The sequence below is a fragment of the Orycteropus afer genome, unplaced genomic scaffold, assembly GCF_000298275.1.
Source record: "Orycteropus afer afer isolate SDZICR_OR568_19922 unplaced genomic scaffold, OryAfe1.0 scaffold00031, whole genome shotgun sequence".
NCBI lineage: Eukaryota > Metazoa > Chordata > Mammalia > Tubulidentata > Orycteropodidae > Orycteropus > Orycteropus afer.
Genome location: NW_006921618.1, coordinates 1201528 through 1229115, shown reverse-complemented (window position 1 = coordinate 1229115; position 27588 = coordinate 1201528). Strand labels below are relative to the sequence as shown.

Below are 27588 nucleotides of genomic sequence, written 5' to 3'. Positions count from 1 at the left end.
AAGAAATCAAGAGCCTCAATAAACAGCCCAGACAGCTCGCTCTGCTAGCAAAGGGAAGGACTGGGACCCGAGATGCCAAGGTCACACTGGGAGCTGCTGCACTGGGCATGCAGAGAGGTGGGATTTTGAAAGCAATTAGCATGACAACTCCCTTCCCCCATTTTATCTGTCTTATTCTTATCAGTGCTCTACAGCTGAGGAAACAAGTTGACAGGCTAAAGGATGGTCACCAAGTCACACTGTTTAGGAAATGACAGAAGCCACTATTCGAACCCTGGGTGACCAACTCATCCTGTTTGCCTGCAGCTGTCCTGGTTTTGGCATTAAAAGTCCTGCCTCCCGGGAGACCCCTCAGTTCTGGGCAAACTGGGGTGAATGGTCGCCCTTATGTAATTCCAAAGCCCACACTGTCACCAAGCCACAGGTGGACGCCTCTGTGGGGCTCCGTCTGATGTCTAACACCTGCCTCCCGTGTCTTCCAGCAGAAGATCCGCTCTTCTGGATGCATTTCTGAGGAAGGGAAGGATCTGGCGCCACTCCCACCTCTTACCAGACAGTCAGTTAACCCCTCTGGGTCTATTTACTCATCTGCAAAGTTGGGGTTAGGTCATTCCTGAAGAAGACACTTCAGCTGATGCTGGGTTCTCCTAGCTCAAGGCCACCATGTGAGCCTAGGAGGGACAGCGGGACAGGGGAATGGATGTCCCTAGTAGCTCCAAGACAGATGGCCTGAATATCACCGACCCATTTTTAGAATCCATAGTGCAACATTTGGTGTCTTTGATGCATTCTTTTAGGAAGATGGTCAATAGCTTTTGCCAGCATTTCAAAAGGGTCTGTGAACCACTCTGGTGTGCGCACATGCACACACATACATGGCCCAAAAAAGTTACAAATTCCTGCACTAAAGCCTCCTCCTCATTAAGCACATAAGAAGGTGGGCACAGACATGGGGGCTGATCCCTCACCAGACCAGCAATGACCCAGACAAGGCACATAGAAAGCTCCACTGCAGGGAAGGCCTGCTTGGCTGCATCAATGACGTTTTATCTTTGAAAAGTGAAATAAACTGAAACCTATCAGTGTTATCTGGTCATTCTGGAGGGAATGTAAAAAGTATCTCCAAGTGTGAGCCACTTGATATTCTCCTCATTAGTCTTGTTTAATTTCATTTGTTTTCTTCAATTATGAGAGCCAGCCTAGCATTTCCTCTCCGGCATCACCACCTAAGGAGCGATGGCCGGCCACCAGCCAACTGGGCCACCAATACCTTTGCTGTGAGTGTTGCCCTCAGTAGGAAGCAGCCATCAGGGCTGAGCTGAGGGAGAGGGGGAATGCCCAGTGCCTCCCCCTGCCCAGCCACCACAGGGACACATGAAGGCCAAGCAGCAGAGGGAGGGGTGCACTCATCTTCCCACACGTGTCCGTGCCTGGGCGACACTCACCCCACCCCACCTGAGCTCACAGAATCCCTGCAACCCTGGCGAGGAAAACTACTGCCACTGAGCTTCTATTCAGATGAGAAAACAGGCTCAAGGGCAGTGGGGGGTGTGGCCTGGCCAGGGTCAGACACAGTAATTGTATGGCTAAGTTCACATGTGTGTGGCTCACCTTCTCCATGGCATTACTCTTGCCTGAAATGGCCTTGCTACCCACTTCCTGCTTAAGAGAGGCTGCAGGCTATGGGCTCGGGCCAGACTCTCAACGCCCAGCCCCTCTTCCACCAATGACTGCCTCAGTTTCCTGAGCTTTAAAATGGGGTAATCATAGTAACTACCACATGGGTTATCAAGAAGAGTACATGAGTTGCTACTTGCAAAGAGCCTGAGCAGCCTTGAAGGGAGGAAATCTTGATAAGTATTAACCTGGTGGTGATGGTGGTCTCTGACCCTGTGACTGCCACTCCCCTCCAGAGGGCAGGTCCATGAGGGTGTAGACCGCTGTAGAATCTGGGGCTATGAACAAGGACCCCTCCCCCTGAACTGAGGGTCCTGGAGGGTGCAGGGTGGGTACCCTACCAAGAGAGAGACTGATGGAAAGAGACACAGGGACACCAAGAGAGGCAGAAAATGAGATCAGTAAAGAGAGAGAAAGAGTAGAAGAGTACACACATCAATCATGAAGGGAGAGGGGGATTAGTGGATACTGAAAGACAGAGGAAGACTAAGAAAGAGTGAGAGGGACCAAGAGAGAAAGATGGAGATAGGGAGATGGAGAAAGGTAAGAGCAAGAGACAAAGGACATGTGTGTGAGAGTGCGTGACTGAGATCACTCCTCTGAACACATTGAACACCCATCAGTTAACCAACAAAAAACAAACTCATTGCCATTGAGTCGATTCCGACTCATAGCCACCCCCATTGGGCTTCCGAGGCAGTGAATCATTATGGAAGTAGACCACCCCACTTTCCTTCCATGGAGTGGCTAGTGGGTTTGAACCACCATCCTCTGGTTAGCAGTCAAATGCCTTAGGCACTGTACCACCACAGCTCCATCCATCAGTTAAGTACCAAAAATAAACTAAGGCTCCTAGGTAAACCCTTGGCACACAGTAGCAATGTATTAAACAGTGGTTCATGGCTGACAAAGTGATCTCCTACTCCCTGTTGATCACACGTGTGTGCCCTTTCTTGGTCTTCTGTGCTCATTCAGCAAACCTTCCCTGCCTGCCAGGCCCTGGGGACACAGTGCAGTGGGGGAGCCCCTCAGCTCCTGCTATGACCCCACAAGATGAGGAGCTGGGAAGTAAGGCCCAGGGAGCACAGAGGAGGAAACAAAGAATTGGCTGGGAAGGTAGGGAGGCTGCACAGAGTGAGGGACTGATGAGTGGTAAGATTCTGCCCAAGAAGAGGACTGCTAAGGTCATTCCAGGCAAGGGAACAGCAGGAGCAAAGGCTCAGAGGCCTGACAGTGCCAGGACGGAGCCTGCAAGGAACTGGGACCACTTGGGGGTAGAGAAGGGGGCAGTCCCACAGGAAGAGAGACTGAATCCATACTGAGAGGGCCTTGACTTTGGGCCAAGGCAGCCTGGGTGATTCTGAAGCAGGGTCAGGTGTGATGGGAGCTTTGTTCTGTAAAGATCCTCCAGCAGCCAAGCCTCCCCATCAGGCTCAGGGGCTTTGCTCCGGTGCTCCATGGCATGAAGCAGTCACACCTGCAGCCCCCATCTGAGTGAGCAAAAATGGTGAAAATCCAGGGACCCTGTCCCTGACCCCACAGCTCTATACAACATCACCTCAGCATCACTTGTACATGCTTAACAGGGGAGGGGAGTGACTGCCACTGTGACAGCCGGGCCTCCAGTCACAAGAGCACACACAAGTGAGCTAGCTAGCTTGAGCCAAGGCAACCACTCTTCCCTTCCACTCTGGGTGGAGGTGAGAGGTACAGGAGTGCTCGTTTCTCAGTCTCCATACACAAATACACACTCAAGACTGCTGGGGAGACAGAGGCAGCCACAGAGGTCAGAATGAGCCAAGACCAAGACAATGGGAAGAGAAGCCTGGGGCCATTCTGTGAGGTGAAGGACTGGGAGGTCCAGGCTTGATCCAGAATCCAGGTCTCAAATGGACATCACCAAAATGACTCAAGCTAGGAGGCCAGGGCCTATGATATTAATGACGTTAGCCAATTTCCCTCCCTCTCTCACATATATGCACACACATGTACATGTAATGCATACGCACACAAGCTGCCCATTCCCATGCCCACCATTCATTCACTCCACTCAGGAACACCTATCCACCCACCCACTGCACTCTCACCACACCTGCTCCAGGAAGCCCCGCCCAACATCCACACCCCCTTCTCACTCCTCTCCTAGGCCCCTGGGCTCAGTGGAAGGGTGTGAGCACATGTGTGGGGGGCTGACAGGCACTGTTCCCAGTGGGCAAGGCCCCTCATCCAGGGTACCTGCATGTGCCAGGCTTGACTTGTACTGATACTGGTCTTGTTTCCATACTACGAAGCTCCCTCCTCTCACCCAAGCATTCAGGGGAACTGATGGTTGGTCTCTCACTCGGTCCCCTCACCTCTAGTCATCAGCCTCTTCAGAGCCCAATGGCTACTCTAGCCCAGGGTCACTGGCAGAGCCCATGGAAGGCCATGGCTGGAGGGGGCCAGGGGGAAAGAGCTGGTGCAGGAGGAAAGGGGTAGGGGAGAGGAAAGCAAAAGAGAGCGAGAAGCCAGTCCAGCAACTACCAGTGCCACCTGCACTTGAACGGCAGGGTGGCATGGAGGGTACACAGTGCTGTTCCTGTTCAGAAGCAAATTACAGCTCTGCAGGAAGATGGCACAGTGCCTATGACACTGTGGACCACAGCCACAGGAAGTGGATGGTGGTGTGGGATGCGGGCTTTGATGTCAGAAACGCCAAGATCCTCACTCACTCCACCCACTACCATCCTGAGCAAGTCCTGAAGTCACAGTCAAATGCCCACTAACCCCACCTGCGTGCTGACTCTCCATCCGGCAAAGCCCAACAAACTCTAAATACAGCCAGCTGCTTAATTCTAAGGTTAAAAAATTAAAAAAAAAAAAAAAAAAAAGAAAAAAACCATTGCCATCAAGTCAACAGGACAGAGTAGAACTGCCTCACAGGGTTTCCAAGGCTGTAGCCTTTTATGGGAGCAGACTGCCACATCTTTCTCCCATGAGTGGCTAGTGGGTTCAAACCGCTGACCTTTCAGGTGGGGAAACTGAGGCAAAAGGTGGTGGAACCAGAGTCCAAAGTCAGCTCCCCAGCCCACACTGCCCGCCATCCAGGCTCTCTCAGACGAGGCTGGCAGGGGCAGCCGGGTTGCCTCTGTGGAGTAATCCCCTTGGCAGACCTCTCCCCACAACACGGCTCCTGGGCTTAAGAGATGACGGTCACATACGCACAAGCACTGAAGGAGACACATTGAGCACCAGGTGCTGGTCTAAGCCCTCTGCATATGTGAGCTCATGTCATCCTTGGGCCATAGACAAGGGAGCTCCACGGTCCCCCTCTCCCCAGAGTCTGGCCTTAGGGCTCACGCTCTCGACCTCCATTCTCTGCAGCCCCAGCCCAGGGCCTGGCTCTCCCTGAGTCCCTTCCCAGGTCATCTGTACTGTGCCAAGTCCCAGAGGATTAGCAGCTGCCCCTTTGGTGTCTGCCCTCCTTCTCTCCTGCTGCAGGGCTCAGAGGAGCAAGTGGGAGTCAGGGAGAGTGCATCACGGGAAGATAGGACACTGACCCCCAAAGGCACTGGAAGGCAGGGAACAGAGGGCCTGAGCGGTTCCGGCCGATAAGGACTGCTACCTCCTCCTTGCTCCCTTAGTCCAGGCCCCTAGCTCTATCACCCTCATCCTCCAGGGTCATTAACAGGAGTTTGAGCACCTCCCCTTCCCATCGTGTCCCCAGGGCCTGGAAGGCACAGACATCCTTGAGGGTTTAGCGTGTGAGACCGAGAGAGAGTAAGAGGCAGGCACCAGCACGTGATCCATGGGGAGTAGGGAATTGTTCCCCACCTACCCTCCGCACCTCCAGTCCCACCTACTCTCTCCATCAGCATCCCTGTCTTCCTTCCCTCTACCTGTGCCTCTTCTCCAGTTTTTGTCTTGCTCCAAGATACAGCTTCATAGGACCTGCTCCTGTGCCAATGGCTTCACAGTTTGTTTTTTAAAACTATGAAGTCCTTTCATCTACCTCAATCTTTCAAGGGAGACCAAAAATTCAACACAGGTAAGATCTGAGCTCTTTCAGAGAAAGAGGGGCAGCTCAGAGTCAGAATCCTGAGCCACCCTTACCCACAAGACGAGCCATGAGATGCCTCCTCAAAACCTCCAGCAACCTTGGCCCTGAGACACAGCAAACAGATTTACTCCTCCACGCTGCCCAGGGAAGGGGACCCCACAGGATTCCCCAGTAACCCCCTCCTGTCCCTCATAAGCTTCCTAAGAGGGAGCACCTCTGAACATCTAACCTCTACTCTTCCTGCTGCTGGAAAATATGCCTACTCCTTTTGAACTTTTTACTCTCAGGGCCTTCTGGGCAGTCTGTACAATCTTCAGAAAATCGATTTCTTAAGTTTCACCTGCCAACCTTTAATTAAAAAACAAGGGAACAAAAAAGAACAACAATAGCAATGACACACACCTAAAAAATAATTAGGATGAAACTGCAGAGCACTCTGTGGAGTGACATGCTGTGACCCCGACCCCATACGCATCACCTGGCACTTCCCTTGGCAGCTCCTCAGTCTGCGAGAACTTCGTGCATCTTTCCACCCTCATGCCGATTTGCATACCATTACCCAAGAAGCCCTGCACCCAGATTCCACTTTTACAAATTCCCACCCGTTTCGTGTCATAAATAAGATAGGAGACAGAAAACTAATACAGCCCAGCAATGCATTATTCATGCCGCGTCACACTGTTATGATAGATTTACAACAGCTAATACGTGCAAACTAAGTTTGGGCACTAAACGTGAAAATTAAGGGTGGGGAAGGTGGGTGCAGGGTGGGGGGAGGGCACATGGAAATCTGGGGACTGTTGGTGTCTGGGAACCAGAGCTGTTTCTTCTCTGTCATGCGTGGTGACAAAAAGCATTAGTGCTGGTATCAGAGGCCAGCACAGGAGAGCGGTGGGAGGCGGAGGTGGAGGAGAGGGAGGCGGGGGAGACAGGATTATTAACAACGCGTGCTTTGGTAAGCACCTTTCATCTTCTGCCTCTGGAGCTGCTCAAAATCAAACCCTCAGTCACCTGTTCTGTACAACACCCCCGTCCAAATCTCCTTCCACACTTGGCAGAAACCACCCAGACAGAGCCTCTTTCTAGGGCTGTCCTCTGTCCCTTCCCTACCCTTTACTGAGCACCTACTATGCACTGGACTCCCCAAGAGGACAGGACCCGGCCCCACAGAGTTCTGACCATCGCGCCCAAAACGTCAACATGCAGCTGTGGTGAGTGTGGGGAAGGGATGGATGACACCAGGTCAGTGGGTCATGGGGGTGACCCAGTGTGCACTGTATGTGTGTGCAGGTCCTTCCTGGACCTGCAGCACCTTCCCGAGATGTTGCCCACCTGGGAGATCAGGGGTGCTAGGTATGTGGAGGAGAGGCTTCAGGCAGGCTTCCCCGAGGGGGACAGGGGAGCCAGGATCCCATGGGAGAAGCACTGCCCCACCCTCACAGCAGCCCCATCAGGTGGGAGCCAGGCTAGCGTCCACATCCCCACAAGGCTGCCCTATGCCCAGTGCTGTTCCAGCAGGGCTGGAAGCCCCAAGCCCAGGCCTGTGCTCTTGCAGCTACACCAGGGAGGCTCAGCATCTGCTTAGCTGAGCCCTGGGGATAGTGGAGGTTGCCATGGAAATACCTCAAGGATGGCACAGGGGCAGGGACCTTGTCCCTTGTGTGACATGGCTGTCCTATCCGCACCCATCTGTCCATTACACATGGCTTCAGAAGCAAAAGTCCTTGCCTGAAAGTCAGTGTGGAGACCCCCATTCTACCCTGTGGTGTGGCTGCCAGCTAGGTAGGACCTATCTCTACTACCAACAGACCCTCTGAGGATCCCTTTACCCAACTCCTGTCCACCTTCTCCAGGGGCAGGCCCCCTCCCCTACTTCCCTGAAGGCACAATACCACTTAGGAAAGTTCCCCAACTGGCCCCTGCCCATCCAGAGCCTTTGCCAGGCCTGACTAGGCCCAGAACTCATAGGACAGCATCACACATGTCTGCTAGCCCCACCCTGCAGCTCGCTCCATGGGGCTCCTATTTCGACCATGTAGGAAAAAGGGTGCCCACACATTCACTCCGCAAACTCCAGCTGAGGGCTATGCTGGTGCCTAGACCTGAGACATACCAGCAAGAGAGACAGGTGAGGTTCCATTTCATAAAGCCTCCACTCTGGTGGAGGCAGGTGGACTGTGACAATGGAGGCGGTAATTCCAGGGAGTGATACATGCAAGGATGGCAAGAAAGCGAGGTGAGATGATGAGAGTGCCACTGAGGTGGCGTGGCCAGGCTGGGCTCACAGAGACCAGGATGACAAGGGGGGATCTGGGGGAACAGCAGAGGCGAAGGCCTGGCAGTGGGAAGGAGCCTGGCATGTTTGAAGGCCAACAGAGGGACCAGTCTGGCTGGACAGCAGTAGCCACAGACTGCAAGGCAAAGACCTGGCTCTTAGTCTATTTGCCCATGTGTAGGATGGGCACAGCACCCATTTTCTGCAGTGTTGCAAGCCTCCTATGGCGTAACACACATTCACAGTTTAGCCTGGTCTCTGCCACCTCTCCCTGTCCCTACAGCCACCCTCCCATGAGCTGGGGTGACAGGGACACTGGCCCATGTGCCACCTCAGGGAATGGTCTTGCCTTGGTGCCGTTTGACATGGCACAGTACAGCCGGCACACCACGGGCCTCCTGTCTGCCTGTCTCCAGTGAGTTATTTTTTTAAATTAAGATGCAACAATCATCCTGCAACCGGCTTCCCCCTCCAGCGATCAGTTAAAATGAACTCCAGACAACTGGATTAGACTTTGAAGGTGGCGATCTGGATAATGAACACGGAGGATGCGGTGTTGACACAGGCCCCGGTGAGCGCCATTATTATTTAACAGGCCTCACTGCTGCCTCCGCTGGGATCAAGGAGCTGAACAAGCAGTTGGTGGGCAACACAAAACCCAGAAACAGACCCTGGGCGATGGCGGCGGCAGTGGGCTCGGCTCTGCAGGGAAAGGTGAGCATCCCCTTTCAACAGCACTGGCTGGGGCAGCCGAGCTGGGCCAGCTAGGCAGGGAAGAATCCAAGCCCAGGGCCCTCATGGCGTAGCCCCAGGCAGAAGCAGCTCAGAGGCCACACCCAGGAAGCCATCAGCTCAGCATCCCCCCAACACCCGGCACTGACTCTGGGTACCACTGCTTTCTCTGCCTCCTCCCTAAGTCCTCTCATCCTCTTCCTCTCTGCACTTCATCTGCCCAGCCTCAGCTCGGGAATCTTGTCCCCTAGAAATCCCTCCTGGGTCAGTCCAGATCCTGTCCCACTCCCACCTCCCCTGGACCCCCCACTGGGTCTAGACGTCCCCAGTCGCAGGTCTCATCACAGTGGGGTGAATCCAACACTCCTGGGTCTGCCTGCCTGCACTTGGCTCTGAGTTCTGATGGGCAAGGACTGGGTCTTATTCCTTCCTGGACCTGCAGCTCCTTCCTGAGATGTTGCCCACCTGTGAGATCAGGGGTGCTAGGTACCTTCATCGCCCAGCCACCATAACCACTTACTAAGGAGCACCCGCTCTATGCCAACCACTGAGCTAGACCCTGGGAAACAAGGATGAGCAAGATGCTGCCTCCGCTGGGATCAAGGAGGGGCTGCTGATGGAAAAAGCAAGCACATAAACAAATGGGGATCCCCGGAGTCGCACATGACAGGCCAGAAAATTGTGGGAGCCCAATGCAGCCCAAAGGAGGTGAAGCCCCCGCTACAAAGGCAGCTGCATGGAGGTTAAGGGCACGGACTCAGGGGTCAGAGTTCTGGGCTCAGATCTTGACTCTGCCCCTCTCTCTGTAGCTCTGTGACCTTGGACAAGTTACTTAACCTCTCTGTCCCTCTGTTTCCTCACCAATAAAGTAGAAATAATAATAGTAGTCATCTCACGGAGTTGTTTGAGGATGAAATGAATTAATACATGTCAAGTGCTTAAACCTATGCCTGGTCCCTACTAAGCAATGTATGTTGCTGTATTACCTGTGTCCCCCGCCTCTAGGAGGATGGGAAAAATCAAAAACAACTAGAGTTAACAGAAGCCCTTGATTAGCCCTGTACAGGTCTTTCCACTTGAGCCAGGGCCACACTAGCCACTCACTTAGCCAACAATACCCTTTCGGTCTCCTAGCTGGGGCCTCCAGCTCTAAGTATTTCCATCCCATGGCGGGGTGGGGAGGATTTCCCAAGCTCTTGGAGGATGTGACTCAGGGCTTCTAGTCAGGAATGCCCCTCTTCTGTAGCAAGGTATTCACCGCAGACAATCACAGTGCCCCTGCTCTGAGAGGCACTGCTCTGCTGGTGTCCAGGCTGGGGACACACACTTGCAAGCCCAGGACTGGCAGTGCAGCAGGCAGGGAGGACTGATCGGGTCCACGGTCATTAGCAGTGGCCAGAACTGTCTGCAGAGCCTGGCACTGAGGCAGTCTGCCACTGGTTCCTTTAGTCCAAGCCATGGGGGCCTGGCTGCATTAAATATGCATGGTGTTCACCTTGTTACTGTACTGGATGATTGTGTATACTGAAGACGAGCCGCCCACACCGCGCCTGCCACATGGAGAAACTTTCCAATTTCCCTGGCTGCTGCAGACCCGGCTGCCTGCTCCCCTGGCTCTACTGTGGGGCCTCCTTTACTACCCCTGCTGCCTTCCCCAGCCTCTAGCCTCCTGGCGCCCTCCACAGTGTGCAAGGATGAAAGACCATATTGATCCACTTCTTAAGGGCAGCTGGTCCAGAACTAATCTTAAATCATCACTGCAGCTGTGGTAGAGCCTGGTGGCTGCACTGGACGACTGGACTGGGATGGAGCCTGTGGGCTGGGCAGGGGCTCGTGGGCTGGGTAGGGTGGTACTGAGGCTGTAGGAGGCAAAATTAGGGTGCAAGCAGGACTGGCCCGTCCTCCTTTAGGCCATCTGTCTCTCACACTCTAAGGATGGCTATCAGCAAGGAGGAAACCTCTTCCCGTAAGAAAGAGTGACAAGTCCACAGTGCAGCCAGCCACTCACACCTGCCAGCAGCTCCGATCCTTAGAACTGCTTAGTTTTTCAAATATGCTACATATACAGCAACCAGGACTTAAGTCAGGCAGGTAATTACAATGATAAACAGCACTCATCAACCACTTCCTCTGTGTGAAATAGTCCTTGCATAGACATGTTCTCAATCAGTCCTCACGGTAACACCACATTACTATCATCCCCCCATTTTACAGGTGAAGTAACTGAGGCCCAGGAAGGTTAGGTGACTTGTACGAAGTAGCACAGCTTGGCACAGCCAGGATCCCAAATGAAGTAGCCTGCCCCAGAACTCCATGCTCCCAGGGAATGGGGTGTCCAGCCAATCAGTCATAGGGTTTGGAATGATAGTGTTTTTGCTCATGTGGCCCCCCACCCCTCGCCTTTCAAGCTCTACTGCCCCCAACCTCTCCCTTCCTCACATTATCAGCCACTTCTCTGCTCCCATGGCCTTCCTCCCCGTGGTTTCTGTGCCCTGAAGCCTCCAATGCCTTCCTGGAGAGCCTTCCTCAGAAACACCTCCTGGTCCTGCCCTGCCTCCTGCGTTTCCTCAGCAGCTTCCTCCCTCTCACTTAGTGTTTCCCCTGTTGGCAGGGCTGAGGATGTCCGCTGGCTGACAGAAAGCTCAGGGCCTGCACCTTCCCATCTCATCCCCTCTCACCTCATGGCTTCTTCATGTCCCTGGGCTGTCTCCATATAGAGGACAGGGGCTGGGTCCCCCACCCCACCAGTCTGGAGGTCCCCAAGGGCAGGGACTGAGCCTCTCTCTCTCCTCCCCACACTGCCCTAAATTGAGGTGCCCAATGCATGGAGCTACAGACTGAGCACCTCTGTTCCCACCATTCTCCTCTCGGGGCTGAGGCAGAGCCTGTGCCGGGGCATCAGCAGAGGGGCGCTGGAGGGGCTCTGATCTGAGCGAGGACAAGGGGATGCTCTGGGGTCAGAAATGAGGCACTAACCTTCTTCCTGCTTGAGACCCATCAGACGTGGAGAGGGAACGACCCAAAAGCTCGAGAAAGCCAGCCTGCTTGCCTTCCTTTCAGAAAGCTGAGGAGGTGAGGAGCCCTTGGAGGAGAGTGACAAAGAAACCCCCAAAGGGAACCAGGAGCTGGGAAGGTGGTCTGTGGCTACAGCTGCTCAGGTCGCTCTTGAGATCCCCCCAGGAGAAATAGGACCCAGAATTGGGAACTCTGGGATGGTTTCCATTCCTGCAGGCCCCTCGACCCACAGCTAAGGTCGCCAGGGCCACCAGTGCCAGTACCAGTTACTACCGTTGATTCCAATTCACGGCCACCCACGTGTATCAGAGTAGAACTGTGCCCCGTAGAGCTTTCAATGGCTGATTTTTCATTAGTTGATCACCGGACCTTTCTTGCAGTACACCTCTGAGTGGACACAAACTTCCAACCTTTGGGTTAACGGTTGAGTGCATTAACACTTCCACCTCTCAAGACTCCTCACCTGTGCTGGGCTCTATTAACCCAGCCTCCCCTTCCCAATGCCCACCCAAGGTGCCCACTCAAGGCACTGGGCAGCAGTGCTTAGAGAAGATGGAAAGAGCCACTGATTGAGCACCCCACGCCCTGGCACGGCTTCTATGCATCACCTCACTCGTTGGGGAAAATGGTTCCAGCAAGGAACAATTATTTCCCTTCTACAGACTGATAAACTAGCATTCACACAGGAAGTCAGCACAGAGGCACCCAGCCTGCTAGGTTCGCTGAGCTCCATACAACTGTGCTTTTCCTTCAACAAAAACTAGTGACTAAAGACAGGGAACAAGGTGGCTGCGAACACTGAGAGCTAATGTGGGGCCTCAGGTCTCACACAGCCAGCTCTCTGGGCCTGTTTGCCCATCTGTCCCATGAGGATGGCATCATCACAGATCCAGCTCTGATGATCTGTGATTTCGCCATTCTGGGGCCCCACTTTGTGTTCTTGCTTAGTTAGTGAGTCGTCTATTTATAGCTGTATGAGACATGACCAATGAGCAAAGGAAGAGGCTGAGGAAGATCCTGCCCCCTCGAGTCAGCACCCCTGGGGGAGCCCATCTGCTTGGACCAGGAGTCTACATGCAGACCACCACTCTGGGCCTAAAACCGAAAACCCAAACCCGTTGCCAGCGAGTCGATTCTGACTCGGGGCAACCCCGTGTGACAAGCAGAACTGCTCCACGGCTGTGACCTTTATGGAAGCAAATCGTCAGGCCTTTCTTCTGTGGGGCTGTGGGTGGGTTTGAACCACCAAACATTAAGTTAGTGGTGGAGAACAAAGCATTTGGGCCACCCAAGGACCTTTTTCCAGGCCTGGTGGCTGCTAATCCCAAACTTCAAATCGAAACAAATTGAATGACAGCAAAGGTCATGAAAATGCTGCTCAGGAAGGCATGCCCAACTCAGGCCAGCACCCAGGATGGACCTTGGGTATGGATGAGGCAGGAGGTGATCAGTGTTGCTGGTCAGTGCCAGGCATGGTCCTAGCTGAGCCAGGAACAAGCCAGGCCTGGGTCCTCCTTCCTGGGCTGGGGGAAGGGGCCAAGGCAGGCCCCGGGTAGCCTCCATCTCCCCACAGTTTAAAGTCTCCTGGGTGGTGTGTTGAACACACCCTCAGCACAGCCAGGGCTCCATGGGCACAAGTCCTGGGTATATGTGCAAGAACAAGGGACCATAGCCCCTACAGGCAGCAGCACACACAACCCCGTAAGCAGATCACAGCCCCACATAAGCCAGACCCTTCCTCTGGGAGAGCCTTCCCTCACAGAGACCTTGGGGCCACAGACTGGGGCTGGGTGGCCAGTGAGGTAGAGCAGTGAACAGTGCCCAGCAGGGCTCTCGGGCCCCCTCTGCTTCCCAACAAGCTCAGTCCACACCAATCCCAGAACAGTGCCAGGTTGGCGGCACAAGAAGGCTCAGCAGGCAGATGGTCCATGGGCCAGGAGCCACGAGGCAGGGCCAGTACCTGAGTCTGCAGGGTGGTAGCATCCAGGACAGTGATCCTGGGCCCACAGCTGGCCCACACGGCGTCCTCTAGGCTCAGCAGGGTGCGAACAGGCCCGGGCCCCACGGTTAGGCACACGGGAGGGCTCTCCAGATCCCATGGGACTCCTCCTAGGGGAGAGGAGGGAAGCAGTCAAGATAGAAAGGGGGAAGGGAGAGGGAGAGGCAGACAGGGCAGGAGCCCAGAGCTCTCCATGCTCCAGGAACCAAGGCTAGCAAGGTCCACCTACACCCCCTCACCCCTTCCTACAGCCCGTCTCCTCCTTGCAGCTGATGGTGGCCGTTCGTGTCTGCCTCAACTCCTGGCATTTATTCCCTACCCTCTCTGGGGACTCTACTCACCAGCACTTTCATTCCCTTCTCCTTCTCTCCCTTCCTCCATCCCCCCTTCTCTTTCCTTCCTTCCCCCCCTTCCCCTCCCCTCTTTTAGTCATTCATCCCACACACCTATTCCTTGTCAGACCATGACTTGCTGCTGGGAAGACCGAAATGAATTGCCCTCAAGGCGATCCCAGGTGGTCCAAGAAACCAACCAGTTAATCAACAGTTACCACACAGTGTGCCGAGTGCAGAGTACCAAGCGTGCAAAGGGGCCCAAGAATGCTCACATGGAAGGGACTAACTCTGCATGGGGGGACATCCAAAGAGTCTTCTCAAAAGAGCCACTATCCACACTAGGTCCCGCCAAGAAGGCAGCCTAACATGGTAGAAAGGGTCTCAGACTGAGAATCAAGAGTCTTGGGGTCTGGCCCAGGATCTGCCTTCAACTCGTTAAGGACCTTGAGCAAAACTCTCTTTCCCATGGCCTCAGTGTCCCCGTCCATAAAATGGGGACAGGTGGTATTAATAAGATTGTCTCTGAGGACATTTCTGACGTGGTAACTTGTCTCAATTGGATCTTGCTTTCTCACAGCTCTTCTCATCTATTCCAAGGTACTTCTGCTGACTTTACTGAGATCCCTGATAACTTTCCTCCTCCAGAGATGCTCCTGCGCCAGGAGTGGAAGGAGGAAGCCTGGAGAGGCCACCGATGCCCAGCCCACCATCCCTAAGACTGCCCCCCATCCATCCACAGGGTGCTTGGCTCACCTATGTGTCATCTTCCTGCCACTGAGCAGTGTTTACAGAAATGGATTTTCCTTTGAACTCACACCCAATGCCACACCCTGCCTTGCTAGGGTACCAGGTGGGACAGGGGAAGGAGGAGGAAGCTAGCGCTCGGCCTGGGGCAGCTGGATTGTGGCACTCCCGTAACAGCAAAGGCAGGACCTTGGGAGAAGGATGGAGCCAAACACTGGCTTCTTACTGCCTGCCACCCCTATCCACACTCCCCATGGGGTCTCTGGAAGGAGAGCAAAGCAACCTATCACAGACCCTCCTTCCCTGAACCAGCTGCTGGGGCCAGGTGCCTGGGGTGTCCTGGTGGGGCACAGCTGTCGCAGAGCTGGAAGAGCCACCAGGGGATATGACAGAAACCACTGTCTAGGGTGTGGAGGACGCCTGGGCAGGAGAGATCAGATTTCCACCCCCGCCCCACCCCAGACCTGTTCCCAGGTCTCCCTCTCTCCCTGCTCTCCCCCACCTGTAAAACAGCTTCCCTTCTCCTACTTCTATCTCTTAAAATGGGTAGGCTCCCAGCTCAGCTAAGGGTTGGGTAACAGTGATAACCAACCCCCTCCAACCAAAAAAAAACAAACCCAGCTGGCTCATTCTAGCCCAGGAGCACAAGCAGGGAGGAAGCAGTCTGGCCAGAATCCTGACTGTGGCCTCCGAATTTCTACATGAACTTGGGTAGGTGACTTTACCTCTCTGAGTCTCAGTTTGCTGGTCTGTAAAATGGGCGTGATAACTGTGCCCACATCTCACTGGATGTTGTGAAGAAAAATGAAATGGAGTAGAACATTTAGCACTGTGCTGGCAGCTACCACTACATAACGTCGTAGGTTGGCATGGCAGGTACTGTTCTTGTGGTCCCTGAACTCCCCACAAGCCTTCCTGGTTAATACTATTATCATTCCCACTTTACAACTACAAAAACTGAGACACTGTCGAGTTTAAACAAGGAGCCCAAGTCACACAGCTACAAAGTATTCAGTGCTCATTAACTCTTATTATTTGCTATCATTTACCACAACACGCTGTGAAAGCAGGTGTTAATGTCACTTGACTAAAGTGACGACAGGTCAGGCAGGGACTCAAACTCAACTCTGCCTGACTCTGGTCCATGCCTCCTTCCTCAAACCCTATTACTTTCTCATCTTCCAAGAGTCTCCAGAGTTATGGGGCCAGGAGTGAGGGTCGAAAAGGGTGAGTGACCAGGAGGCAGCCAGGCCTCTATGAGGGATGCTGACCCCCACCAAAACGCCAGAGTCCAGGAAAAAAGAAAAAAAAAAGAAAAAAGGCTTTGAGCGCCCCCCAGTGGCCAGAGGCAAACTGTTTCACGGCCAGAAGCTGGAGCTGGAGCTCCTGCCACTATGGATAAGGTGGGGCTGCTACTCCTTCCAGGGAGGAAGCAACTAGAGGTGCTAGGGCCATGCCCAAAAACTAGGAAACGAGGGCCCTGGCCCATGGGCACAACAGTGTCAGCTGCCAGAATCCTGGTACCCTCTGACCTGCCTCTTTCTGGAACAGAGCACCACTGTGGCTGCCCAGGAAGGGGTTAGGATGACCTGAAAATCACATGGACACTGACTATTGTTGTTGTTTGGTGCCGTCGAGTCGGACTCGACACACAGCGACCCCTCCTTGGGTTTCGGAGGTAGTATCACTATGGAAGTAGATTGCCCAACCTTCCTTCTGAGGAGTGGCTGGTGGGTTTGAACCGCCAGCCTTCTGGTTAGCGGTCAAGTGACTTAGCTACTATGCTACCAGAGCTCCTAGGACACTGACTATGCCTCCTCTATTTACTGGGAATCTCACAGAATCCTCTAAGAACTCCTGATTTCAGGAAATAATGATAAACTGATAAAATACATGGGTACAGACACTGCTCTACCAAATAGGATGCTGGGTAGGATTTGGGGATCCCTGATTAGGGGGTCTGCTGTGTCCACAGAGGACCCTGAACCATAGGCTTCCCCTTGCTGGGACTCAATTTCCCCATCTCACCACGAGGGGACACAACTTTGTCCTCTAAGTTCTTCCCAGCCTTCACACACCATGACTAAGATTTTTAAATGCACTCACTATGACCTCAGGGTGGGGCTAAAGCCCCCCCACCTGCTGGGGGATCCATTCCTTCTACCCCTCTCCTTGCCCCCAGTGGCTGGGTAAGCACCCCCATGTTCCAGAACATGCACTCTCATGCACACACCCATCCACTGCAGGACAGCCCATTTGTCTCACCTGGCACCAGCTCTCGGCCAGATGAAGGAAAAGGAAGGCCCTGTCTCCACAAAGACACCTTCAAAGGCTCAAGTCCCTCCTCCCCCAGCTTGTCCCCCTCAGGGGCCAAAGCCAGGCAGAGCCAGAGACTGGGAACAGAGTAAAAGTCACCCAGCCGGAAAGGGTTCAGAGGACAGCCCCTGCCTGGTAAGTAGTGACACTCATAAGAGTGACGATGATGACAATGATCCAGGAACAAGCACGAGTCACTATCCCCCAAGCTCTGTTCTAAGCACCTGGAGGATTTCTGCATCCATCCTTCACAACCAGTCTGTCAGGTGGGGCTGGCTTCATCCCATTGTACAAGCAAGGACATTTGAGCCTCAGAGAGGTGAAGCAACAGGCTCGAGCTCTCACAGCTGCTTCCAGGCAGCCTGACTCTGCAGCCTGTCCCCTCAGCCGCTGGGTCATCTGCCTCCTCGAGGGGAAAACCCTGGCCCACGTCTCCAGTGTCCAACCAGAGACATTCCCACATTCCATGCAAGGCCAGGTGGTGGTCCTATGTCCAAGCAGGGACGGGGCAGTGGGGAAGGAGATCCCTGGTAGCTCAACAGGCCACTGGGGCTGGGACTGTGGCTGCCTAACTCTTCTGGGTCTCCAGCACCTGGCTCAGTGCCTGGCCCTTCATGGGTACTCAGTATGTATTTGTCAAATGAGTGAATGAATGCAGGTAAGCAGAGGCTCCCGGGGACCAGCAGACTGTGACGCCCACATTGCTCTTGACCTCGGTTTCCCCATCTGTCAGCTGGAAGGTGGGGTCTGAGGCCCTCCTGCTCTGACAACGAACTCTGACTCTTCACAGGTCAACTCTCAGCTGCCATCCCACAGGTCCTCCAGGACTCAGTTAAGTCCCCAGGTTGGTTTCTGCCATCTTCACTTAGTATTTCTGGTCCCCTCCCTGCCCCTTTTGCAATGAGCTAAAGTGTGAGCCAGGAACGCCAATTTAGTCAGGACAATAAACCTGTCAGCATAAACATTTACAAATATCTCATCCAATACTCTCTCCAAGGAGTCCCTGGGTGGCGCAAATGGCTAAGCACTCAACTACTAACCAAAAGGTTGGCGGTTTGAAACCCCCGCCTCCAGAGGCACCATGGAAGACAGGCCTGGCATCTGCTTCCGAAAGGGCACAGCCTTGAAAACCCTCTGCAGCACTTCTACTCTGTGCCCGTGGGGTCACCATGAATCGGAATCCACACAACAGCAACTGACACCACCACTAGGAACACTGCCTCCAAGAGATTCTGGATTAGTCGGTGACTTTCCCAGCCACCAGGGGGCATCAGAGATAAGTCATTATTGGCTCTGTGCCAGGCAGTTTGCCCCAAGAGAATTTCTGGGCAAGGCTCTGGCTGCTGGGAGGAGGGTAAGATGTCTAAGGGGTACCCAAGGCCTCAGTGTATCTGGGAAAGGACAAGGCTAAAGCTGGCTCTCCAAGACAGTTGTGGGCCCTGGCGCTGATCCAAGACCCAACCATACCCAGCCACTGCAGTGACAACCAATGAGGTATATCGTACACACCCCACACTGCAGGCCAAGTCCTGGTTTCCGTTCCTGTCCAGTCGTCTCTGGGAGACAGGGTACCAGGCAAGGCTAGGCTGCCCCCAGAACCCCACAGGGTGGGCTCGGTGAGGAGAGTGCGACTGCAGACTTGCCTGCACAGCCTTTCCCAGCGGGTCTCACTGCCTCCACCCCTGTCCACCAGCCAGAGAGAGTTCAAGGCTCAGCCACCAGCTAACACCTCCCTCTGCTTCCCACTGCACTTGGACAAATCCAGTCTGTCTGCTCCCACCTTGCTCCTTATGGCTCCTGTCCAGCACAGCACCTCCTCTTGCTTCGCCACAGACCAACCACTCCCTGCCTCCAGGCCTCCATACATGCTGTTCCCTCTGCTGAGAACACCATTCCCCCACCTCTTCCCTTGCCTGACCACTTCTTCTTCAGGTCTCAGCTCAAGGACACCACTCCTTGGAGAGCCTTTTGCTGGACATCTGACACCAGGCCCAGGCAGGCCAGGCTCTCCTGAGACACCTTGCTCCTTCCCTAGGGAACGCTTAGCACAGTGTATAATTCTAGGCCTTCGTGTTTGTTCATCTGATGAACTCCTTGAGTGAAGGACCCTATCTGTTTTGCTCACCACTGTCTCCAAGGTGCCTAGTACCTGATTAGTGATATTTGGTGGACAGATGTTTGCAGGGCAGGAAAGCTAAGGGAGAACCTTGGCCTCTCCTCTAGGCCACACAGCCCCAGCTCTGCTGGGGGAGGGGGGGGCAGCTGGCAGCTGGCAGCTGGCTCTCGCCCTGGAGGCAGGACATGTGGGTGTGAGTCTTGGCTCACCCTTGTGATTTTGGGCAGCCCCTTCCCATCCAGAATATGGGAGTGTGAGTTCCAGTGGTCTCCAGTGGCTTTTCTGGTTCTATCAAACTACCAGGACCAACTCTGTGCTGCAAGCCAATGGTTAGACCCAAACCCCCTCCCCTCCACCTAACTCCAGGAGCCCAAACTGATGAGTCAGGAACCAAAAGGGAAGAGGCCAATAGCGATCCAAACTAGGGGCTGAGAGGGCCCAGGAAGGTGAGGCAGGGCTCAGCGGGAGGCTGAGGGTGGGTGGTCCCCGCAGGCCCGTCTCCATCTCCATCTCCACAGAGCTAAGCCCATATTAACATTCATATGCATACTTGGTCTGATGGTGAGAGGGTTATTTTTTTTCCCTCCCTCTTCCCCCTTTAATTAAAAACTATAAATGCCTTATCAAAAGCTAATTAAAAATACCAACATAGTGCCAAGTGGCAAAAAAATAGCTCAGTACAAATATCCATTTATAACCCTGCAACAGGCTGTGATGACACAGCAATTAGAGCGGCAGCAGAGGACAGGGAAGAGGAGCCGGCACCGCCGGCCCAGGCCTCGGACGCTGCAGCCCTGTCCAGCCACCAGGGGCTACCGCCCTCCCAGCTCAGTGCTCGCCACCAGACTGGGAGGCACACAAGCCTCTCTGCAAGGGAACAGGGGGAGACCATGGAGCTCCATGTAGCTGTCAACAAGCTGTGTCACCTCCCTCAGTCCCAGCCTTGTTGCCTGTGAAGTGGAGGCAACTCCCAAGGGCTGTGGTGAGAATTTCAACAGGATAACGCACGTACATTAAGTACGTTCCCCCGTTCCTGGGGCACCACAGCTCGAGCAAAGCTAACACAGCCCTCTGGATATCAGAGCTCATCATCAAGAGCTCAATAAAACAGGAGAGACTGAAATGTGCACTGAGACACACTGCACCCCAGGCCCTGGGCTTCACTGGGTTTTTCAATGCACTGGGACCACGTGTGGTGGGTACAACCTACCATTATTCCCCTTTTACAGATGAAGAGGCTGCGGCACAAAGAGAAGAAGTCACCCACCAAAAGACAGCCATCATCAGTGGCAGAGGCTGGATTTGAAGCCAGGTCTCTCTCACCCCGGAGTCCCTACTCTTACCCAGTAGAGTCTCCTGCCAACGGACTGAGCTGCCTGAGTGGCAGTGAGCACCCCGTTCCTGCAGGAATTCACATACAGGGGACATGCGTGGGACCCAAGGGGGGCTTCCAAAAAAGCAAACCAACTGCCATCAAGTCGATTCTGACTCATCGTGACCCTACAGGACAGAGATCTGCCCCATAGGGTTTCCAACGTGAATCCTTATGGAAGCAGACTGCCTCATCTTTCTCTTGCAGAGCAGCTGATGTGTTCAAATCACCAACCTTTTAGTTAGCAGCTGAATGTTTTTTAACCAAGATGCCACCAGAGCTCCTTAGAGGAGGGTTCAGTGACCTCCGAACCCCCAGCCCTGAGATTCTCTGATTAGTTCCTGATCCACTTTCCGCAACTGCTCTCAGTGCACAATCTGGCACACGGCCAGTGCCCAGCACTGCCCCTGCCCATACTCAGCCCATCCTTACCACTGGTCCGAGGGTAGGCGGCAAGAGTCCCATCCTGCAAGCCAGCAAACAGGTGGAATGGGCTATGCCGCAGACATAGCACGGGCTGCAAGCCTGGGCTCCTGCAGGTCGCCAAGCACTGGGTCCCCGTGTCCACACTGCCATACACCAAGATGCTGTAGGGAAAGGCCAGAGGACAACCACGACTCAGTGAGGGCCCCCTGCTCACTGCCCACATGATCTGTGAAGAAGGGGCCCGGGTGGCTCCCTGAGCTTAGCTAGGCCTCCTTGCTGCATGACTAGCCGTTACTCCTCCTGTTGGGAGCTCAGGCTGGTCTATGGTGGTCTCTGGAGGAGGAGGAAGGAGAACTCATGGGGTCACAGAAGGAATATGGTCCAGAATATAAGAGTCACACAGACCCGAGTTCAAATGCAGACATACCACCTTGCAGCTGACTGACCTCAGGCTGCTGAGCCTTGGCCCTTCCACAAGGTGGGGCAGCAGTGCCCACCTCACAGGGCTGTTGTACAAATAAAAGGAGACAGTCATGACAGTGCCTGGCACAGGGCCCAGCATCCCTGCTAAAGCACTCACTGCAAACAGACTTGTACACAATGCTCATGGCAGCACCACTCACAACAGCCAAAAAGTGGAAACAACCCAAGTGTCCATCAGTAGATGAATGGATACACAGAATGTGGCATATCTCCATACAGTGGGATATTATTTGCTATAAAAAGGAATGAAGTCCTGATATATGCTATGACATGGATGAACTCTGAAAACCTTCTGCTGAGTGAAAGAAGCCGGACATGTATTGCAGGATTCCACTGCCGTGAAATGTCCGGAGTGGACAATCTCTAGAGATAGAAAGCAGATGAGAGGTTCCCAGGGGCCAGGGCAGGGGTGGGAGTGGATTTTCTGTTCAGAGTGAGGAAAACATTCTGGAATTCAGTGGTGGTGATAGCTGCCCAGGGAACCACCGAATTGTATGCTTCACAATGGCTAGTCTGGTGAATTTGTTATGAATTTAACTCAGTTTAAAAAAAAAAAAAAGAAAGCATTCACTGGCCTCTCTCAAGTAGGGACTTTGCTGGGTAGTTAGCTGCAGACCCAGCCCAGACTTCATAGAATTTTAGTGGCTCCCCGTTGGGTCTAAGTCAACATTAGCTTTCTACTCTTACCTCAGTTTCCCTATGCAGAAAATGAGGGGAAGCTGCCCCTATACTATGGGGCTAGTTGAGGCTCCCAGCCCAGAGTGGTGAGCAGCACACAAGGCTTTAGGAAGCATGCCCGCCACCCTTGTGTCCCCTTTCTAGGATGGCTGGGAGATGCCTGGCGATGCAGCTAGGACAGCCACACATTCTGCAGGGAAGATCCCATTCCAAGGTCCTCATTAATCATCATCTTCACTGTCCCAATTAGCTGGGATGAATATTCATTCTGCACTAACATGGGGACGGTTGTTGATGCCGGGCAGGCTCCAGCCCTGGCTGAGGGCCCTCTCACTGCAGAAATGCTTTTGTGTACACTTGCCAGCTCCAGGCTTATTTTACAGCAGGAAGACCCTCCACTCGTCAGCAGTGATCTCATCTCATGGGGATGCCCTGGGCCCCTCCTCAACTCAGAAAGGAGAACTGAGGCCACAATGGGTGAGCGCTGCCAATGACAGCTATGGGAACTGCCTCACAGACTAAGTCTCGGTGACTCACAGGTGAGAAACTGAGGCTCAAAAGGGCTGAAATATGAGTTCGAGCACCTGAGCAAGCAAAGGGCAGAACCCAGGTCCAGCTGACACCAAGGCCAACATCTCCTGTCTGTCCATGCTGCTCAGGGAGGGAGCCACATCTGCTTGAAGCAGCCCCTGGAGGATCTCAGGTAAAGCAGAAGCAGTACCTGACACTTTGGGTCTCACCCTGGGCAACTCTGGACCCCACCTTCCTGTGATACCATCAGAGGTAGAGAATATCGGTGGGAGACAAGCAGACGGAGAAGCTAGAGGGACACCCCCACCCACCCAGCCCTGCCCTGAACATGACCATCCTCAACCCCTCCTCTGCATCCCTCACCTGCCATCCTGGAGCCCAAGGCAGATGGCTGGGTGCACTGCGGTCGTCCGGCTCTCGTCTCCACTCTCACCCTCCTCCTCCTCCTCTGGCTCTGGAATGTACTCCATGCAGAGCACTGGGGCCGCCACGGGAAAGGACTTGACAGTGCGGGGCGAGGGCCGGTTCAGAGAGAAGATCTCCACGTGGCCCCCCGCGCCCTCGTGCCCACCACCAACCTGGGAGCAGAGAGAGGCCCAGAGAGGTCATCAAACAGGAACCCAAGGGAGCAAAGATGGTGCTCAGCCCTGCCTTCCCAGTGATTCTACCCCAAACTGCTACCTGCCACTGGGGTTAGATATGGAACCATGGCCCCCCTCCTGCCCACACACACCCTGCAGTCACTGAAGTCTACTCATATCCAGCTGCCATAGCAACAAATAAGCTTCAAGGCCCACAGAAAATGAGGTAAGGAGCTAAGGTGGACCAGACAGCCAGTTAGCTTTCTATTTACTTTTATCTTCAGGGTATGCTATTGTTGTTGTTGTCGTTATGTGTTGTTAAGTCGGACCCGACTCATAGCAACCCCTCCTTGGGTTTCTGAGGTGGTATCTCTATAGAAGTAGATTGCCCAACCTTCCTTCCAAAGAGTGGTTGGTGGGTTTGAACCGCAAGCCTTCTGGTTAGCAGTCAAATGCCTTAGGCACTACACCACCAGAGTTCCTCTTCAAGGTATAATTCAACCAATACATAATGAACATCTACTATGCTGCTTTAAACTGTCCTGGTCTGCCTAATTCACCATTTTATCTCTGTATCTAACACATGGTAGTCACTCAACATGTATTTGTCGAATGGCTGGACGGGTGGACAGACAGGCAGATGAATGGAAAGAAGGAAGGAAAAGATAGGATGGGTGGATGAAGGATGAAGGATGGACAAAAGGGTAGGTGGATGGACAGATGAATGGATGGTTGGATGGATGAGTGGATGACAGGAAGGAAGGAAGACTGGAAAAGTAAGAAAAAAGGAAGGATGGATAGAAGGGTGGATGGGTAGATGTGTGGATAGATGAGTAGATGGATGGATAGATGGGTGGATGAGTGGATGGAGAGATGAGTAAACAGATTGGTGGGTGGGCAGATGGATGGTTGGATGGATAGATGGATGGGTAGAGGGATGGGTGGATGAGTGGATGGATAGATGAGTGGATGGATGGATGGACAGATGGACAATTGGATGGATGGTTGGATGGTTAGATGATATAGCATATGCTAGATATTGGGGAAATGATGAGAAAAAAATCACCATCAGAAGGGACATTTGGACTGGCCACTGAAGTTCTGTTCCCTGAGTGCCTGAGTGAGATGGAGGATAGCAGAGGGGCAGTGAAGCTGGAACCTCTGGGAGCCAATTTCTGACGGTCACACTCTGCATTCTATGTGAATTGAGAAAGGCTTTGTCAGGAACCCAAAGAACAGAAAAGTGGACTGGAACCTTGACGAGGGATTGCCAATAGCAAGCCCTGCTTCCTGATCCCCAGGGTGAAGACTTGCCACCCAGGCACTCTCCACAGCTCCCTATTCACTTCCTTCAGGCACTATGGTCACTTATTTGTTGTCTGGTTGTTGTCTGTCCCTCCTTGGTCACTTGATGGTGAGATCACACCTTCCATCTGAGAGCACAGTACCTGGCACCTGAGGTCCCAGGAAGGCCTTCATGGATGAAGGTGCATAAAGTGCACAGAGGCGGGGTGGGGTGGAGGTAGGGTCAGCAGGCAGGCGGACTTCCCCAGCCTCCCTCTCCCAGTACCACCCTCTCTGTTCCCGTCCTCAGGGCCAGAAACCCTGGTTGGGCACAGAGGTTACTCACCCAGAGGTAGCCCTGTGGAAGGGAGGTGCTGACTGCCGAGAAGCCCAGCAAAGGACAGTTGACGGGACTGTGGACCAGGGCCCCCAGCTGCAGAGACAGAGACTGCACACTCAGGGTTAAAGGCTGAAGTGCCCGAGATGCCAATCTTTGTCTGACATCCATAGGCTGCATGGCCCCCATCCACCTGTGACCTAACCACCTGTGGGGCTATCTAACCTATTGATACTTTAGACCTCGTTCAGGCTCTGAATGAGAATCCCTGGGGGTGGGGGAGTGAGGGGTAGGGGAGCTGGGAATCGACATGTTTCACCAGCTGTTCTTACACACTCACATTTGACTGTGGCTTTCCTAGAAACTAGAATGGGCTAGAATGGGGCCTGAATGGTTCTCTGTGTCAGCCCCTGGTTTTTCAACCCAGGTGACTTCCAGGTGAGAGGTGTTGAAAACCAATGATGCCCGCCCTCATTGCTGCCCTGGGCAGAGACAGATGGGCTGGGTCACAGATGGAGAAAATGAGATCCGCAGGGGCATGTGGCTTGCCGTGGGCCACAGGGGCAATGAGTGACAGGCAGCATGGAGCCCAGAACCCCCACGGTTGCCTTCCCGCATTCCTCCAAAGGGGCACAGTGGAGGGGGGCAGAAGAAACACTGAAGGTATCGGTTTCCCCACTTCGACCACAGAAGCCCTCTGCAGAGGAACCTGCCAAGACCAGAGGGGTAGATGGCTTGTGTGGGCCACCCATTGAGGCCAGGGGAATCTATCTGTAACTGGTGGGTTGAAGACACAGCCCCACAGTCATTGAGAGCCACTGGCTGCCTCTGCTGCCCCAACACGATGTTGGGGCCTCTATAAGGCCTGCTCCCTAAGCTGGACCCAGTCAGCCTGTCTCTGCCGAGGGCAGCAATGCAGTGAGATGGCCTGGCCCTCTCCTGGGACTTGCCAGAAGCCCAAGCCAGACAGAAGCAGAAGGAGGCAGAGTGGGAACAGCTGAGGGCGCCCCACAGGAGGAACACAGCTGCAGGGGGACCCTCTGCCAAGCAGATGCTGCCCTCCGCTGGTAGCGAAGGCCAGCCCATGCAGGCCCTAACCCAACGGAATATTCTGACAAAACTTCTAATGTCCAAAGGGGAGGTGGCCAAAGAGGTCACCTCATGCAGCCCCCTTATTTTAAAATTGGCAAACTTGAAGCTCAGAGAGGGAGTGTGACTGGCTCAAGGTCACACAGCAAGTTAGTGGCAGAGTTAGGCCTAGAACTCAGGGTTCTGATTCTGAACCCAGTGCTCTTTTTACTGCAGGTTTAAGTCCTCCCAGCCTGGAAGCTGACTCCCCAAAATCAAGATGCTCTGTAAGCAGAGGAGGGTAACACGAGGTTGTTAAGGGAAGCAGGCTTTGGATGCTGCTAACCTTCAATCCAACCCCATATTGCTGGCAACCAGCTAGGTGGTCCTGAGCAAATCAGCTCCCTGTCTGTAATGTGGGACCTTGACAGTCCTTGACAGATGGCCGTGGGGACTGGAGGGGGCACTGGGCACAGGGCTGGGCACTCTGCAGCAGCTGACATCTCCTAAGGGCCTCCTATGGGCCGTTCTAGAACTTCACATGCATTAACTCCTTTAATCCCATCAACCCCAGAGGGAGGGACTGTTACAGGCAGGTGGCAGCAGTATAATGATGGGAGATAAGGGACCCAGCAAATAGCAGTTCTAGTTGGTGAAGACCAGTGAAGGTCAGGGTGGTGGCCACCAGCTAGAATCTCAAGGCCTCAACAAGGCTGGCCTCAGATCCTCCACATCTGGGCTGTAGCCCCAGGGTCCCACAAAGCTCTTACGTTTTAAAGCATCTAAGAGTGAGCAGGCCCTTCAACCCCGTTCCCCAAACACCTGTCCCCAGGTGGGCCTCTAAGCTGGGTCTTTGCTGACCCATCCCCATGCGTTCCTGTTGCCTCTCCAGGGACAGGCCACCAACTTGGATGAAGCCAGGTGCCCAAGAAGAAACTTCCAACACCTCAGCAGGCAGGCTGTCTAAACTCTCTCAAACAGACCCCGGTAGCCTCTCCTTCCTGGTGACAGAATGTCCTCAGACATCTGCTTCCGAACTATGGAATGTAAACATTGAATGGGCTCAGCTGCTAACCTTGAAGGGTTGGAGATTCAAGTCTACCTGCAAGCACTTCAAGAGAAAGGCCTGGTGATTTACTTCTGGAAAATCAGCCATTGAAAACCCTATGGAGCACAGCTCTACTCTGACACCATGGGGTCGCCCTGAGTCAGAGTCCACTGGAGGCAACTGGTTTTTTTTTTTTTTTTTTTTTTTTTTTTATTTAGGTGTGCTTCAAGCAACAGACAAAGCATTGCCATGAATCCTATCATTTAACCCAATGAGGGGGCACCATGGCTGCCTGATTTCATGCACTAAAGACAGAGTGTCAACACAGAGCTGAAGTAGCCTCTGGACACAGCTAGGACGTAGCAGAGCCCAGACTCAAAGCCCAGCCAGTGACTCCCCTTTGATGCTCTCCCCACGAGACAGGAGGCCTCATGTGGCCCAGCGTGGGCAGGGCCAGGCATAAGGCCGGCCACTGCTGGCACTGACACGAGAAATGCTCCTTCTTTCATCCCCTGGCACCTTGGTCTCATGG

At 53.8% G+C, this 27588-nt stretch overlaps 1 protein-coding gene across 1 annotated transcript in view; it reads right to left on the bottom strand.

The window, feature by feature from the left end:
* ARHGEF10L (Rho guanine nucleotide exchange factor 10 like) overlaps window positions 1-27588 on the bottom strand; it is a 164736-nt gene that overhangs the window by 33063 nt on the left and 104085 nt on the right. Inside the window, exons 22-25 of the mRNA XM_007935629.2 lie at window positions 24950-25036; window positions 23102-23316; window positions 21053-21207; window positions 13699-13847 (exon numbers count right to left, since the gene is read on the bottom strand). Coding sequence (XP_007933820.1) covers window positions 13699-13847; window positions 21053-21207; window positions 23102-23316; window positions 24950-25036 — 606 coding nt within the window. The remainder of the gene's footprint in view (window positions 1-13698; window positions 13848-21052; window positions 21208-23101; window positions 23317-24949; window positions 25037-27588) is intronic.